General features: G+C 40.1%; 1 protein-coding gene across 1 annotated transcript in view; it reads left to right on the forward strand.

Annotated features, from left to right (window-relative positions):
- Positions 1–14,051, forward strand: part of col23a1a (collagen type XXIII alpha 1 chain a) — a 174,110-nt gene that overhangs the window by 118,590 nt on the left and 41,469 nt on the right. Inside the window, exons 3-5 of the mRNA XM_084719305.1 lie at positions 5,011–5,055; positions 9,758–9,765; positions 11,504–11,530. Of these exons, the coding sequence (XP_084575431.1) occupies positions 5,011–5,055; positions 9,758–9,765; positions 11,504–11,530 (80 nt within the window). The remainder of the gene's footprint in view (positions 1–5,010; positions 5,056–9,757; positions 9,766–11,503; positions 11,531–14,051) is intronic.

Raw genomic sequence — 14,051 nt, forward strand, 5'->3', positions numbered from 1 at the left:
ATCCAGAATGAGTTTATATGGATTTGTATCATTGGAGTTTTATAACAGCTTGTTCATATGAGGTCTGACAGGGATTTAGACCTCCCTGTGGTCAAATAGTTGAGTCCAATCTGTGGTGGAGAAAAAGAGCCTATCACTTCATTATTTTCCTACATTTGCGGTTTAACACAGTCAGAAAGGGGAAACTGTATCAAAAGAAAAAATAATAATTTTGCAATTATTATTGTATTACTGGACCCCAAACAATAAGGAAATGAAGCCATTTTCAACAAAGCACAAAAACACTGCAGACATTTGTGAGGTTTTTAACCATTTGCTGACCCATAGAAGAAACATTACACACTAGTTTTATTAGTCATGATGTTAAGACAAACTAAAAGTTCAACCAAAAGAAAAAAAACACTCTGTTTTCATTCTTTTATGGATCATTGTAAATGAAAACAGATATAAAATGACTGAATAATAATTCTGTAATTCTATTTATCATCATATTGTGAAACTGTGATATTTTCTGGGATGTTTTCATATTATACATTCTCTCTGTATCACACATAATGGTTTAGGGTTAGGGGTTTGCATAGAACGTAGGACCCTGGGAACATATACACACTCTCTCATGCATCTGAGTCTTTGTTGTGTTTGTGTGAGAGCTTATACACAGGACTGTGATTTTAAGTGTGGGTCTTTCCCCCTCTCTCTCTCTGAAACATCCCATGTAAAGACTAATGAAGGGTGCTGAATCCAGGCAGAGATCCATGTGTTTGTTTGTCACAGTCCCAGGTTTTTCACACACACACACATAAACACTCATACAGTCCTGTGCGGGGACTGCTAGCTGGCTCCCAGTCAAACTTTGGACCGCATGTTCTCCAACCCCCACATAAAGAGAAGAAGTTTAGAGTTAGCTTGAGACACAGCGCTTCAGGCTTAACACGTACACACATCTATCCAAGTTCAAATGCAGTTCATTGTGTCTGTGTGTGTGTGTGTGTGTGTGGGGGTGGACACTTTACATGCTCATATTCATATTCATGACAGCTGAGGGTGAGTAAGCCTGCATGTGTCCCTCAGAGAGACCCATGCATCAGATGCAGTTTTCTTTCCAAACAGACATTTGTGGAAGTCCATCTTTCTTCTTCCGGAGGTTTTCATCACCTTTAACGGTGAAGGACGACCTCCTTGTTCAGCACTTGTCCTCCCATCTTCACATTGTACTGCATCTTTTTTTTTCTCCTCTGTCGGCGCCTTCAGCATCCTCCCATCTGCTTTATATTGTATGAACCAGCAGATCACTCTGAAAAAACTGAGCCTTGTTTTGTCTTTGAGTTGTGAAATCCTCATTTGATGTTGATAACCTTTGAACCAATATGGTACCTGTACCTGGATTTCAGTACTGGTACCCACACTGTTAAATTTCAACATTGTTATTTATTTGGAACATTTTATGCATCACACCAAATAAAACTCTTCGCTCATCTCTCCCAAACCCGTCCCTACAACCTGTAGCCTGTCTGTCTGTCACCAGGACATTTAACACTGTTGCCTGTGTGTCAGATGAAGATACATCTTCCTGTTTCGTTGCTGTCGTCATTACCACCACTTTTCGGACGAGTGTTGACTAGTGGTAGTGAGTTCACTACTCAGTGTTATGTATATTTTGTGTTTGACCAGGTTAGCCATGTTGCCCGGACAAACATTAGAGTGAGCATTGTCTGCATCGAGTTTTGAAAAGTTTAATCACACTTGCGACCACTTTCAGCTCGCCATTTCCCTGACTCACTGTGACTTGAACAAGCTGCAGATGTAACCTCTCTCATCTTTCTCTCTGTTCCGTTACCGAGACGCCCTCGTAGGCACAGATTGATTTAACTTGAATAAGTCGTAATTCAAGTTCGGTACTCCACACATCGAGTAAAACCTGATCTTCCAGACTATCTGTTTCTCTGTCTTAAGTACACACTAGTTCTATTTTGGTTTACTTGTGTGACATTTTCTGACCTTGGTATGTCACCACGACACAGGAAGTCCAGACTGACACCTGAGTCACATCATGTGTGTCTGTTTACGTGTGCTTGTTTGTCTGTAGCTCATGTGTTCATTGCTCTTTCCTGAAATAGGAATCTGAACTATTTCCACACTTGTGTTGTAGACGTGTACACACACACACACACACACTGCTCTCCAGTGCTGCTGTTTTTTCCATTAATTCTTCCAGTCAATCCAGTCCTACATCAGCTTGTCATCGCCCACCTCAACTCCCCCTCAACCCTGCCACTCAGGACCAATCACACTCCAACATTTCAGTCACACTGACGCCCGCTCCTCCAGCGTTTGGCGACTGACCTGTCAACATGCCAACGGCGGCCTTTTATGTCTCAAATAAAGGTAGGGCAGGCATGGCCCCGGGTGACCCATATCTTACAATGCATATCCCCGCTTCAGGAGGCAATTTAAATGGCCAATGACCATGTCGTACAAGGATTTTCACAGAATCGTGAAGCCATTCATCCATCCTTACTCACTCCCTTTAGCTTTTATTCTGGCATCTTTCATGCTCCACTATATCTTCTTCTCTGTCCCTCCCATTTCATTTTTCAACCCCGATCCCGCCACTCCTTTACATTCCTCCCCATCTCCTCCCACCTACCCCTGGGGAAAATGCTCTGCAGAGGCCTCGGCCCCCAGCAGAAGAGCTCTATGCTGCTGTTTATGGCAGGGGGGCTGAAACACGGGAAGTAGAGCCCACTATGGAATATGGAGACTATTAATATAAATGCTGCGGCTGGCAGAGTGTGTGTGTGTGTGTGTGTGTGTGTGTGTGTGTGTGTGTGTGTGTTAGCTGGCATCTGTGTCTGAGGTTTTGAAGGTGTAGAGGTGTTAAACGATTAAAATTGTTCATACATAAATTTTAAATGAGAGTCAGTCGGTTCACAGCTGTACCCATTCTCCACTGGTACGTTTTAAATGTTTTTTTCTTATTTCCAACAGAGTATGGCAGCAACTGCAAATGGCACACTGAATCAGACAAAGACAAGAAACAGTAAAATTCAGGTTCACCTGTGGGCCAATCTTCAACATGAGCACAGGGAACAGTTAACCCATTTTATACTATTTTTTTAATCCTTTGATTTCAAAGTAATTAATAGCGTATCGCTGTTGCATAAAGGAGGGAAAGAAGTGGGAGAGGTAGACATAAGAAGGAGGTGGAGGAGCATGATTGAGCTCTCTTTGAAAGGACTGGCAGAGTCAGGAAGTGATTAGGCCACTACAATAACCCCAATAATGACAATAGGGAAAACATGTCTGCAGCCACAACCACTTAGCATCAGGAACAGCACACAGTATGGTTCCTATTTCATTACAAGAGCAGGACCAAGTGTGGGAGGATGGGCACATGGAAAGAAAAAGAAAGAAAGAAAGTAAGGTGTTACCTGCAGGAGGGGTTTAGACCACAGAGAAATAAGCAGAAGGTTTAGTTACTGTTGTTATAGTTGTCTTCAGCTGTGTTGCTTTTAGCCTGGGTTATGATGGTTAGGATACCCTGTTTCCTCATATTGGTCTGTTATGTCTGCTAACTGGAAAAACAATAAGATTCAGATAAGTGTGTTGGTTGGGCCACTGCCCAAATGTACCATCCTCTATGTGCTGTAAACAAAACACTGTGATTTCCAGAGCGTTTCTGCATCATCTTGTGTTTCCTGAGGGATGCTCTACCCAGGGGCCACTCCATGCTTGAATCAAATGGAGTGGGAAAGTTTCTGACACGGACAATTGCAAACTCTCAAACTCTCTCAAACCTCTGTTTTGTGTTACATGTGATAGCAACTCCAGACAATGTCCTGACCTGACTCCAGAGTTGGAAAAAAAATGCTTACTGAGACAAGAACCCTGTAAAATGACTTTAAAAGACTGAGTCAACAACTGATGACACCTGATGATCCATGTAGAGGACACACAAGTTAATGATTTGAATAGTTGGTATGCTAAAGCGACCAATTTTGTGAAATGAAAACGGGATATTTCCAGTTCGATGCTCAATATGTCATTAAAGTATCCAATGTCAATATCTATGAAATCAAAAATAATAATATATGGATAAAAACAAGGACATTTCCAGGGACAGCTCCAGCCTGGGACAGGGCACCATAAATGGGGACTGTCCTTAGCTGGACAGGTATGCTGGTCACTGTATGGTAATAGCAGTACTTTAGCATAATTCATGATAATGTTGCAGTGTTTCTTTTGAAAGCCTAAAAAAGATATGGCCCTCCAAACCCACTGAATGCAGATTATCAGTCTTTAACAGCACCGTGCTCACAACTTCAACATGTGGAGAAATCCAGACCTGCTCTCCCTTGTTCATAGCTGCTAAGCTAAAGATTGGATGATCTTGAAACTTGTTTCATTTTTTCTTTTGTATATTCAATTGCACCATTTCTTAAAACAACACCTCTGTTAAATTACCAGCCAGACACTGACGCAAATCAGCAGCGGTGTAGAAATGATTCATGGTCTCATAGCAGCATGAGGTCTGACGCTCTAGGTCGGTCGTCTTGCTGCCCACATCATCTGCTGGTTTCTCTGCAGCCCTCCTGCTATTTCTCACAACTTTACCAGACTTCTCCATCAACAACAGAAATAATTTTACCGGAAAGGTGGTGTTGGTACCAGCTGCATCACTGCAGGGTCAGAGGAAGGTGGCTGGATGAATCCCAGGCAGTGAAAAATGGGTCTAATGAACCTGCTGTTCAGTCAGAGTGAGGGAAGGATCAGTCTTAAACATACCTGAGGGTCCGGTTTGTTCAATCTAAAATAAAATCATACAGAACATTTGTTTCTAGCGTCTGAATCGGTTGTTAGGTCACTTTCTGTGCCAGCTCACACAAACTTGAAGCCAGGCACAACACATGACCACCAGCAGTTTAACTGTAAGTGATGCTCGGCTGTTCTCTATTCGTCCCTGCAAAGCTGATTTGCAGGATTTACAGCTCTGTCTGTGTGTTTTCACAGGACCTCCAGGGAAGCGTGGAAGGATGGGAAGAAGAGGGGAACCTGGTAAGTGACATCCACCACCTGCTTTGTTTGTTTATTTCTCCTTTCTCTCTCTTTTCCTGGAAAGACTCTTTCTTCTTCTCTCTTTCCTCTCTCTTCCTGGGTGACTGGATAAGTTCCAGGGCTGGTAGAAGCAGTGACCCGTGAGTCAGGCCGGTGGATGATGGGCCGCAGTTGGCCCTTCTCCCCATCCCGCGCTATTTGCGTCGACACTGCGCTAACCTTGGCCATGTGGTTGCACTAACTTTGCCCAGATGTCAGTCGTTCTCGCTGAGCGGTAGCAGCTGCAGTAGTACGGGCCTAATGAGACTCTCCCCTGCCAACATTGCTACCCACCATTATTGTGTTGCTTTTTTTTTCTTCTCACACAGACCGCAAAACACTCATCGAGGAGCCAAAACAGTGCCGAGACATAACTCTTGTTGCGCAAAAAAGTCGTCGTGACAGATAGAGCGGATGTTCTACATGTTTGACTCACATTAATTTTAAATGTTTTTTATTAAGTGTTGACTCCAGCAAATTGTGGCGCGACGCTGTTAGATGATTTTATCAGAACCTTCAGGACTGTATTTGGTCTGCAGGATATGTGTCAGATGGGAAAACTTTTGGTTGTGGTTGTGATTCATTGTTGTGGATATTTAGTAGATGAGACCTGTTCCTGTGAAGATGATGACAAATCACCTTTATTCTTCTTCCTTTAATTCTAGTTATCGAAGCAGTATAATATATTTCTAAATAATTTTTGCAAGCTGCTTTTTTAGTTTGTCCGTTTATTTGATTTTATTCGACAGAATGTTTGGTTTAACTTTACAAAATACAGTACACCAAAACATGACAGTTATTCAGGGACAAGTGAGGAATGACCTGATAATTACATAATCATTAGATGCTCTGTTTGTGCCTCATCAAGTAAAGGGATACATCATACTGAGTAATTACTGATTACTCCCTAATTCCCAGGGTGATATGATTACCAATTACAATTACCTGTTAGAAAATGTAATACAGAAAATGAAGTTATGTTTATTAGATTGTTGAGATTCCCTTTTTGTGTGCAAGTTTGATTGACTGATTGATTTAAAGATAAAAATGGCACAGTTTCCACACAGACAGGATTTTCTCACTGGAGGCTGTAATAATGAATTGGTAACTTTAAGATTACCTATGATTTTACCTGCAACCAGAGTGGTGTTGATACTAGTTAAGTGTTGTAATATGTGCACACTGCACACACATATATATTTTTTTATTTTAAAATGGATTTTAAATTTGCAATCCTGCTAATATCCTGGTAATGTTTTTACTAAATTTATCTGTCATCTGATGACATTTTTTTGTTTGTAACTGTAATAGAATACACTTTACTTTTTGAATCCAGATTACATAATTCTGTTACATGTAATCTGTTACTCCCCAAACCTACATATTATCTGTTGATTACGTAATGCGTTTTGTGCCCCCTCAAGAAAAGTGATGCATCATACTGAATAGTTACTAAGTAGTCTCTGGGATTACATAGTAACTACTGTCGTCAGTAGTTTTTGCCACTCACATTTTTGTGAGCTGAGCCTGTCTGAATTTTCCTACACTGTAATAAAGTGCCTTTATTTTTGAATCCCATAATCCCAATTTATTTATGCACCTTTGTTGTCTGTTAAATCATGTTTCTTTGTTATTGAAAACTCTCTGCAGCCTGTGTGTGGCTCTCAGCTCGAGGCCCACTGATTCCAACTGAAGACGTAAATCTTTAAATACAGTGGGACACAAATACATAGTTCTATTTTCAAAAAGGCTCAGTCATTTCCTATAACAGCTGAACGCTTTTAGCAAACGTTAACTCAAACAGGGAGTTAAAGTTGTATTTGCCGGGTATGATTATTGGTTGCGATTATTTACGGCAGCATGACGGCGTATGTGGGATTGACCCAGTGCAATACTGTGGCTCACTGATGTGTTTTTAATAGTTTTTGGACAACAATGGTGGCTGGTTTTTTGGTTTTGGTCTAAGAAAAAGGTAGAATATCCTTTAAATCCACATTATCCTCTTTACTGACTACCTTTTGATCAGCACAAATTTTGAATATCCCTCTGTGATTCCATCAGGCGATCGAGTAAATAACTGTGTTTTCCATCAAAGCGGTATGTATGTTGGTCTTTTGGAGGATTATCATTACGCTGTTAAGGGTTTTGCCAAAGATGGGACACCCATTGACTGCCTGCTGTTTGTCACAGGATGGTCTGTATCTGAAAACGGCGATGCGATCCTGTTTACATTGCCTCTCTTCTTGTTTACTTTTGCGCTGTCCTCATATTGCGGCCTGGGTTATACAGCGGGGGTATGTGGCATGAAGAGGCTGTTGCGCCATCTGCTCACTGAGGACAATTTTTTTTACAAGACCAGAAGAGGTTTTCCCCTTTCGATCAGAGAAACAAATGAGAGTGGAGAGAAGAAACAAACTCCTGAACAACAGGAAAGAGGGCAGACAGAGTTAAGTAACTGTCGCCTTGTCTCCTGCATCAAAACTCACTTTTTTTTTTCATCTGTTTGGTCTTTTACTACTTCACTCCTCTGTTTACTTCTATCTTTCTTTTTTCATTCCTTCTTTCTCATTAGTCTCCACACTCTCACACACCTGTCTCAAGTTCAATGGTTAAAGCTGCTCATACTGGATGCCTCTGTAACCAGCGTGCAGTTGTTTACCCAAGTGTCTGGACCTGGAGGTCCTTGTCCAGGCGTCTAGACGCAGCTAAACATGATTGACGTGGTCTTCATGCCTCATAAACCCCAACACCTTTCTCTTCTTCTTTCCCCTGCGCCTTCTCACCCCAACAACCTTTTCCACTCCTATTGTCCCAAAAATGCCCTTCCCCTTAAATCAAACAGAAAAGGAAAAGCCTCACATACATTCTGGTCACGTTAGCTGGACTTTTTGTGTGTTTAAATAGTAACAAAACACCACAAATATCCCACATTTCCCCAGAGGGAGTCTGTTTTCAATCTTGAGTTTATGTAGATGCTGATGAGCCATCTTGTACGAAAACTGCAGAGGTGCAGTGGCGTAGCTCCAAATCAACTGTAATTGTATTAACAATCAAATATCAGCATCATGATTGGTTTTAAATTTAGATCAGATAAATTTAAACCAATCACTGATATATAAGCTTTTAATGGCAAAATTATATATTCACTTTGTAGGGGTTTGGGTGGTTTATTAATGCCCTCGGCTTGGACTTTTAAGGTTTTTTATAAGAATATTCCATTAAAGCCAAGACCACTAAGAATGAGAGGAGTCCTTTGATCATTACTGTTGTTTTTGGTTAGACTAAGTATAAAAAGCAGAGAGTACATTTTGCTGCCGATGCTCAACATCAGAGCATTTCAATCAGATCCGAAAGACTGGCCTGGAGAAATCTCAGAGACATGTTTCTTTATATACTTATACTGAAGTTTGCCAGCACAGCCCGACCTTTTCCCCCTACACTGGTTCTCCATCTGATACACCCATGTCTTCCTAAGAAACAGAGTCTTGACATTACTTCATATCCTAATGCAAAGCATGACCCCTCATCCAGAAGTCTGTTTATCATAACGACTTCACCACAAACTCCACTGGCAGCGGCTCTAATGAGCTTGTTCTGTACCATATTTAGGTGGTTAATTACAGTCATCATCTAACAAACCACATTGCATGTGCAGTTTTTTTTGTTGTGCACCACTGTTCCGAGGAATTGATTGCTGTACAAACCAGAGATTACCATAACTCACTGGTTCCCAACATATGGGTCCCAGTCCCCACTAGGGGTCACCAAAGCTTCATGGGGGGTCGTGGTAATCTTAAACACAAGGGACGTTGCAATAATAATGTTTTTTATTAATGCAGGAGAGTTTCTGCATCATATATTAGATGTGTAACTTAAAGGATTTAGTGGAACATGCTTTTTTTTTCAAGGTGAAATTAAAGTTTCATTATGTTAGAGTGACAGTTTGGGTAAAATGAGTTAATATTGAGGGTCTATGTGCACCTGTCCATCATATGTGGAGTGTTTGAGGTCAATCTTCCAAATAAAACACTTTTTCAGCCAAAGACATTACAGATCAATGACCATGTGTCAGAGAGAAGAAAACATAGAATTTGTCAAAAAAGAGGTCTATCAATTATATTTGATTGTTAAAAAAATACAAAATACAAAATACAGAGAGAGATATTTATTAAAAGTTGCTACAAATATTAGGAAAACTCATCTCTGATGCACTGCTCACAGGAAATAACCTGCCCAAAATTCATCCAAATCACTTGTTTCATACAAACTTCTACAGTTTATCTGTTGTTCTGTAGCGTTATTGTTATGGATTGAATATGCTGTGGAATATCCATAAAATAGACAGGGACTCAATGATAGAAAAGGGGTCTTTTAAAGAAAAAGGTTGTGACGTGCTGTCATAACTCACACATGTTGTGCTTCATGTCACTATGGATGTATAGAATTTAGATACAGAGTAAATTTGATGTGTTATTTATCCAGTCACTCTTCATTTTACCTAATTAGGTCTCTGTTTTTTCTGAATTTATTCCAGTTTTTCTGCTCTGTTAGTCATTTGTCTGTTTTGTCCTTTTCTGCTCTCTTTCAAGAAATTACATTTTTGTCCATGTCGTTAGAGATGGAGTGTATATTCTAATGCCAGATTTCTCTTTTTCTGTTACAGGACCTCCTGTAAGTACAATCTCATCTTATTCAGGTAGTATTGAAATCAACTAATATGATGTTGAACATGGAACTGTTACAGTACTTTCCTGTGGTATTAAACATGCAAATGCACACAAATACATATATTATTCTTTTCTCGCACAGCAGTTAAACATGAACGCAGACACACAAACTGTCACTGACTCACTCACACATGTGCGTCCACACAGCACAGCAATAAATGGACCACCAAAGAACTGTGGGTGTGAGCGTGTGTGCATGTACTTGTATCTGTATGTGTCTGTGTGTGTGTGTGTGTGTGTTTCATGGTGATGGTTAGGAAACAGTGACTTATTAGCAATGAATTATTCTTCACTGTGGTACCATAACTCTTGCTGATGCTCACACACACACAAATAGCAGATTTAACATACATACACAATCTCATTATATTTCCATTTTTTTTTTATTTTATATTTTTTGTCACATGTGGCACAGATCAGATATGCAGAGGGCCAAATGCTCGGAAACACACCGTAACACTTGTCCGGAAGAAGCGGACCATAACAGCATGCCCGTTTGACATTTTAAAAAAAAAACTGGTCTGGTCAGTGCACCTGATTTACACCAGCGGGCAAGTGTGCGTGAAACGATGACGATAATATCTTTTCCTGAACACGCCTAAAGTCAAGCCTCCAGCCCGTAAAGTCAAAGGCAATGTGTGAGTGGTCACGCAGAGCCGACGGCTACTGCACAAAGTAATAGTACGATTAGTCTGAGTCAAGCCTATCAGCTGTAGTAATTTAGTTCATTCACAAACGTAAGTGTCTTTTTGAACCAGTAACAGCTGGATCATTTAAGGGTATAGTTCAGATTATTTAAAGTGGGGTTGCATGAGATATTATCAATAGTCAGCGTATTAGCTGCAGTAGACAGCGGTTAACACGTCCCCAGTTTAGAAAATCAGAGAGGAACAGCAGCATGGAAGGAAAGTTATGTACTGCTGTGGACAGGGTCAGCAACAAAAGATATTTTTGCCACTATTATATTATATTATATTATATTATATTATATTATATTATATTATATTGGAATACTTTCTTTGCTTTACCTTGCTGTCAGACAGCCTTTTACAATAGCAAACCTCCATTATATAAGCCAAATAGCACTTTTGCCAAATGAACCAAACTCTATAGGCAAAATCAGTAATTTTACCTTGCAGAACACAAGAGTTGCTGGTCTTCTGCTGCCTCAGGCTATTAGGTTGTTTGCATTATTGTATGACAGCTGTGTTTTAAAAGGCTAGTTTGGATACACCAAAGTTACACAACAACACAAGCAAACTAACAAATCAAGACAGCGGCAGAAAATCAACTGTGGTCTGTGAGGTAAAATTACTGATATCGCCTGTGGAGTTTTGTTTGGTTTGGAGAGGATGATTTTTGGCTTATATAATGTTGGTTTTCACTGGTAAAAAAATATTCTTAATGTAGTTTACACTTAAACCATGCTGGTACTCCTCTCTGCCTCTCCAAACTGGGGGCAGTTTGACGACTGCCATCCATCGCAGCTAATACACTGACAGTTGACACGTACCTCATACAACCCCACATCAAATAACCCAAACTGTCCCTTTAATAATTGTCTCCTTTAGAATAAAGTGTGCCGAGTCATGTGAAGAATATGTACAGCGTGTTGTGTGCAGCTGTTGGTTTCTGTTCTAACCTGTCTCATTGCTTCATGCTTTAATCTCTAACCTCACCAGGGCAAATCTGGACGGGATGGATACCCGGTAAATTTGATTTGTTATTTATCCTCTCACTCTTTAATTCACCCAATCACCGTTTTCTCTAGATTTATTTCAGTCTTTCAGCTTAATTAGTCCTTTTGCTGTTGTCATCCTTCTCTGCTCTCTTCGAGGAAATTACTCTAATCATCGCGTGTCTCCTTGCCTCTTCATGCAATCTTTTCACCGGTGATGTATCCTGCCCCATGACTGAGAAGTGATTCAAACACAAGACAGTTGTACTGTATATTTAAACACAAGCAGACATAGTAGGACAAGATTAAAGTCTTTTTATTTACCATAAGTAATCTGAAACATTACAACTTACTGACTTGCAGCAGGAAATAATGACAGAAAACATATTTGGTGCACGTGTGAAAATGAATAAACATGCAGAGCACTAACATACAGATATCATAAGCCACAGGAGTGTAAACCATACCAATGAAAATCTGAAACATTCATCCACAAGGCACAAATCATAGCCTCCGGTTTTTAAACGGGGTTTAATAATGTTTCAATAATATTAAGTGTGTGCATCCATAACTACTGGATGCAAAGCAGATCACTGATTTCCACCAGACTTCACGTGTTATCCAGAGATACAGCGGCCTCTTGTGGCCAGTCAGATTACTGACCCTCTCCACAACTGCTGAGATGAGAACAGCTCATGGCTCTGCTCCTGATTTGTGGTTAAATCATCATCAAATACTCATCATCTAATAAAGACAATCCCCCTCATCATTCATATCAGCAGACAGATTCATCAGAGCTGAGTGTCCTGCATGGTGTGTGCAGTTTACATGAGGCGTTAACATGTGCAGCATGAGTCTGTGGGACCCCCTCTGTCTGGTTGCGGTGGCGGCCCGCAGCAGCTGCCCCCCGTGTTGTCTTCCACGGCGTCTCGTCAGTTGTGTCGTTATGTACGTTGTTTCACTGGGAAGTTCATTCCCCATGGGGCTCGCTCCCAGTCAGATTCCCAGTCAGCCTGGCACTGCGCGGCCCTCCTGACGGGAAATGCCTGCTGCTAATTACACACAGGTGGATGTAGCTAATGGAGGAGTGTGTGTGCACATTTGTGTTTGTTTGCCTGTGACTCTGTTCGTCTTTGACACTGTTTTCAGTAGAAATCCCAGTAACACTTTCCATTAACATAAAAAACGAGGAATGAACACGTGAGGAATGAGTCAGATAATTAATGAATCATTCATGAGTAAGTTCTGACTTAACTTTAATCAGAGTACTACACTATACTGAGAACTACTACTAAGTATTATCAGGAAGTAATCCGGAACTACTCAGTATTATCACTTTACTTGAGGGGTCACAAAAAGAGTGAGTAATGATTAGAGGAGCAGTTCACCCTAAAGTCAAAAATATTTTTATATTTTCTTAAATGTAATGGAACAGAATTTAATGGATCTCTGAATCTTATATCTCCAAAACTTAAAAACTCGCACTAAAACAATTCTATTCAACTTAATTGTCATTATACTTATATTCAGATATATAAATAGGTAGGTGTCAAACTTAATTTGATCTTGGGTCACATCAGCATTATGGTTGCCCTCAAAGGGCTGTTTGCAAATATTAAACTATATAAATGTATTTACTTATCATGTTACATAGTTGGGGTTTGAGGGGAAACTTTGTTTGGCTTCTGAAAGTGGCGCATGCCAGAAAAAGTTTGGGAATCACTGCTTAAAGCAATTAGTAATTAATGATTCACTAGTTGATTCATAGTTAATGTGGTCAATGTGTCACAGATATTTACGAACTAATCATTACCTAATGATTAATTAATATATTATATTCTCAGTTTGCTCTCTACTAATTCACCATTATTTACTATAGTGTCCTCGAATCACAGTTTAACAGGAATTACTCATTAATGATTCATTAATTATCGGCTCATTCCTGATTCATTTCTCACTTGTTTCCTAACTATCATGTTTTTTTGTGTACCATATTGCTAAGTGTTTACGAAATCCTAAAGTTGCAGCATATTGTAGTGATTTTAACTTTAAAACATCTCTTTCATTAAGTGATGCATTATATAACTTTAAAGCTACATGCTCTGGTTAATCCTTCCCAGTCTAATTAGCATAATGAAATCAATCCTTAAAGCTCTAATTACATAGATGAAACAATATTTCAATAGAGGGGGCACTGTCTGCTAAGTGTATGAGGCAGCTTTCTCTTATGATGCGTATGTGCAGGTATGATGACCGAGGAAGCTGCGTGTATGAAGTTACAGTGAAACAAAAGCAGATTAATCATACAGGCAATTAACATGGACAGCACATTATTTCATATAACAGCAACAAAGATGATCAAGTTTCAAACAGTGGAGCTTAAAAAGGGCCGTTCTTCCTGGTGGGTAGAAGTGTTTGTGTATCTGTGTCCATATGTGCAGATGTGTGTGAACCTCATCCAACCACCCAACGTTTATGTAGATCTGTGTAACAAAGGCCAGAGCTGTGGAAGTGGTCAGAGAGTGTGTGTGTGTGTGTGTGTGTGTGTGTGC

This window comes from Lutjanus erythropterus, chromosome 5 (assembly GCF_056507025.1).
Source record: "Lutjanus erythropterus isolate fLutEry1 chromosome 5, fLutEry1.hap2, whole genome shotgun sequence".
Lineage (NCBI taxonomy): Eukaryota > Metazoa > Chordata > Actinopteri > Lutjaniformes > Lutjanidae > Lutjanus > Lutjanus erythropterus.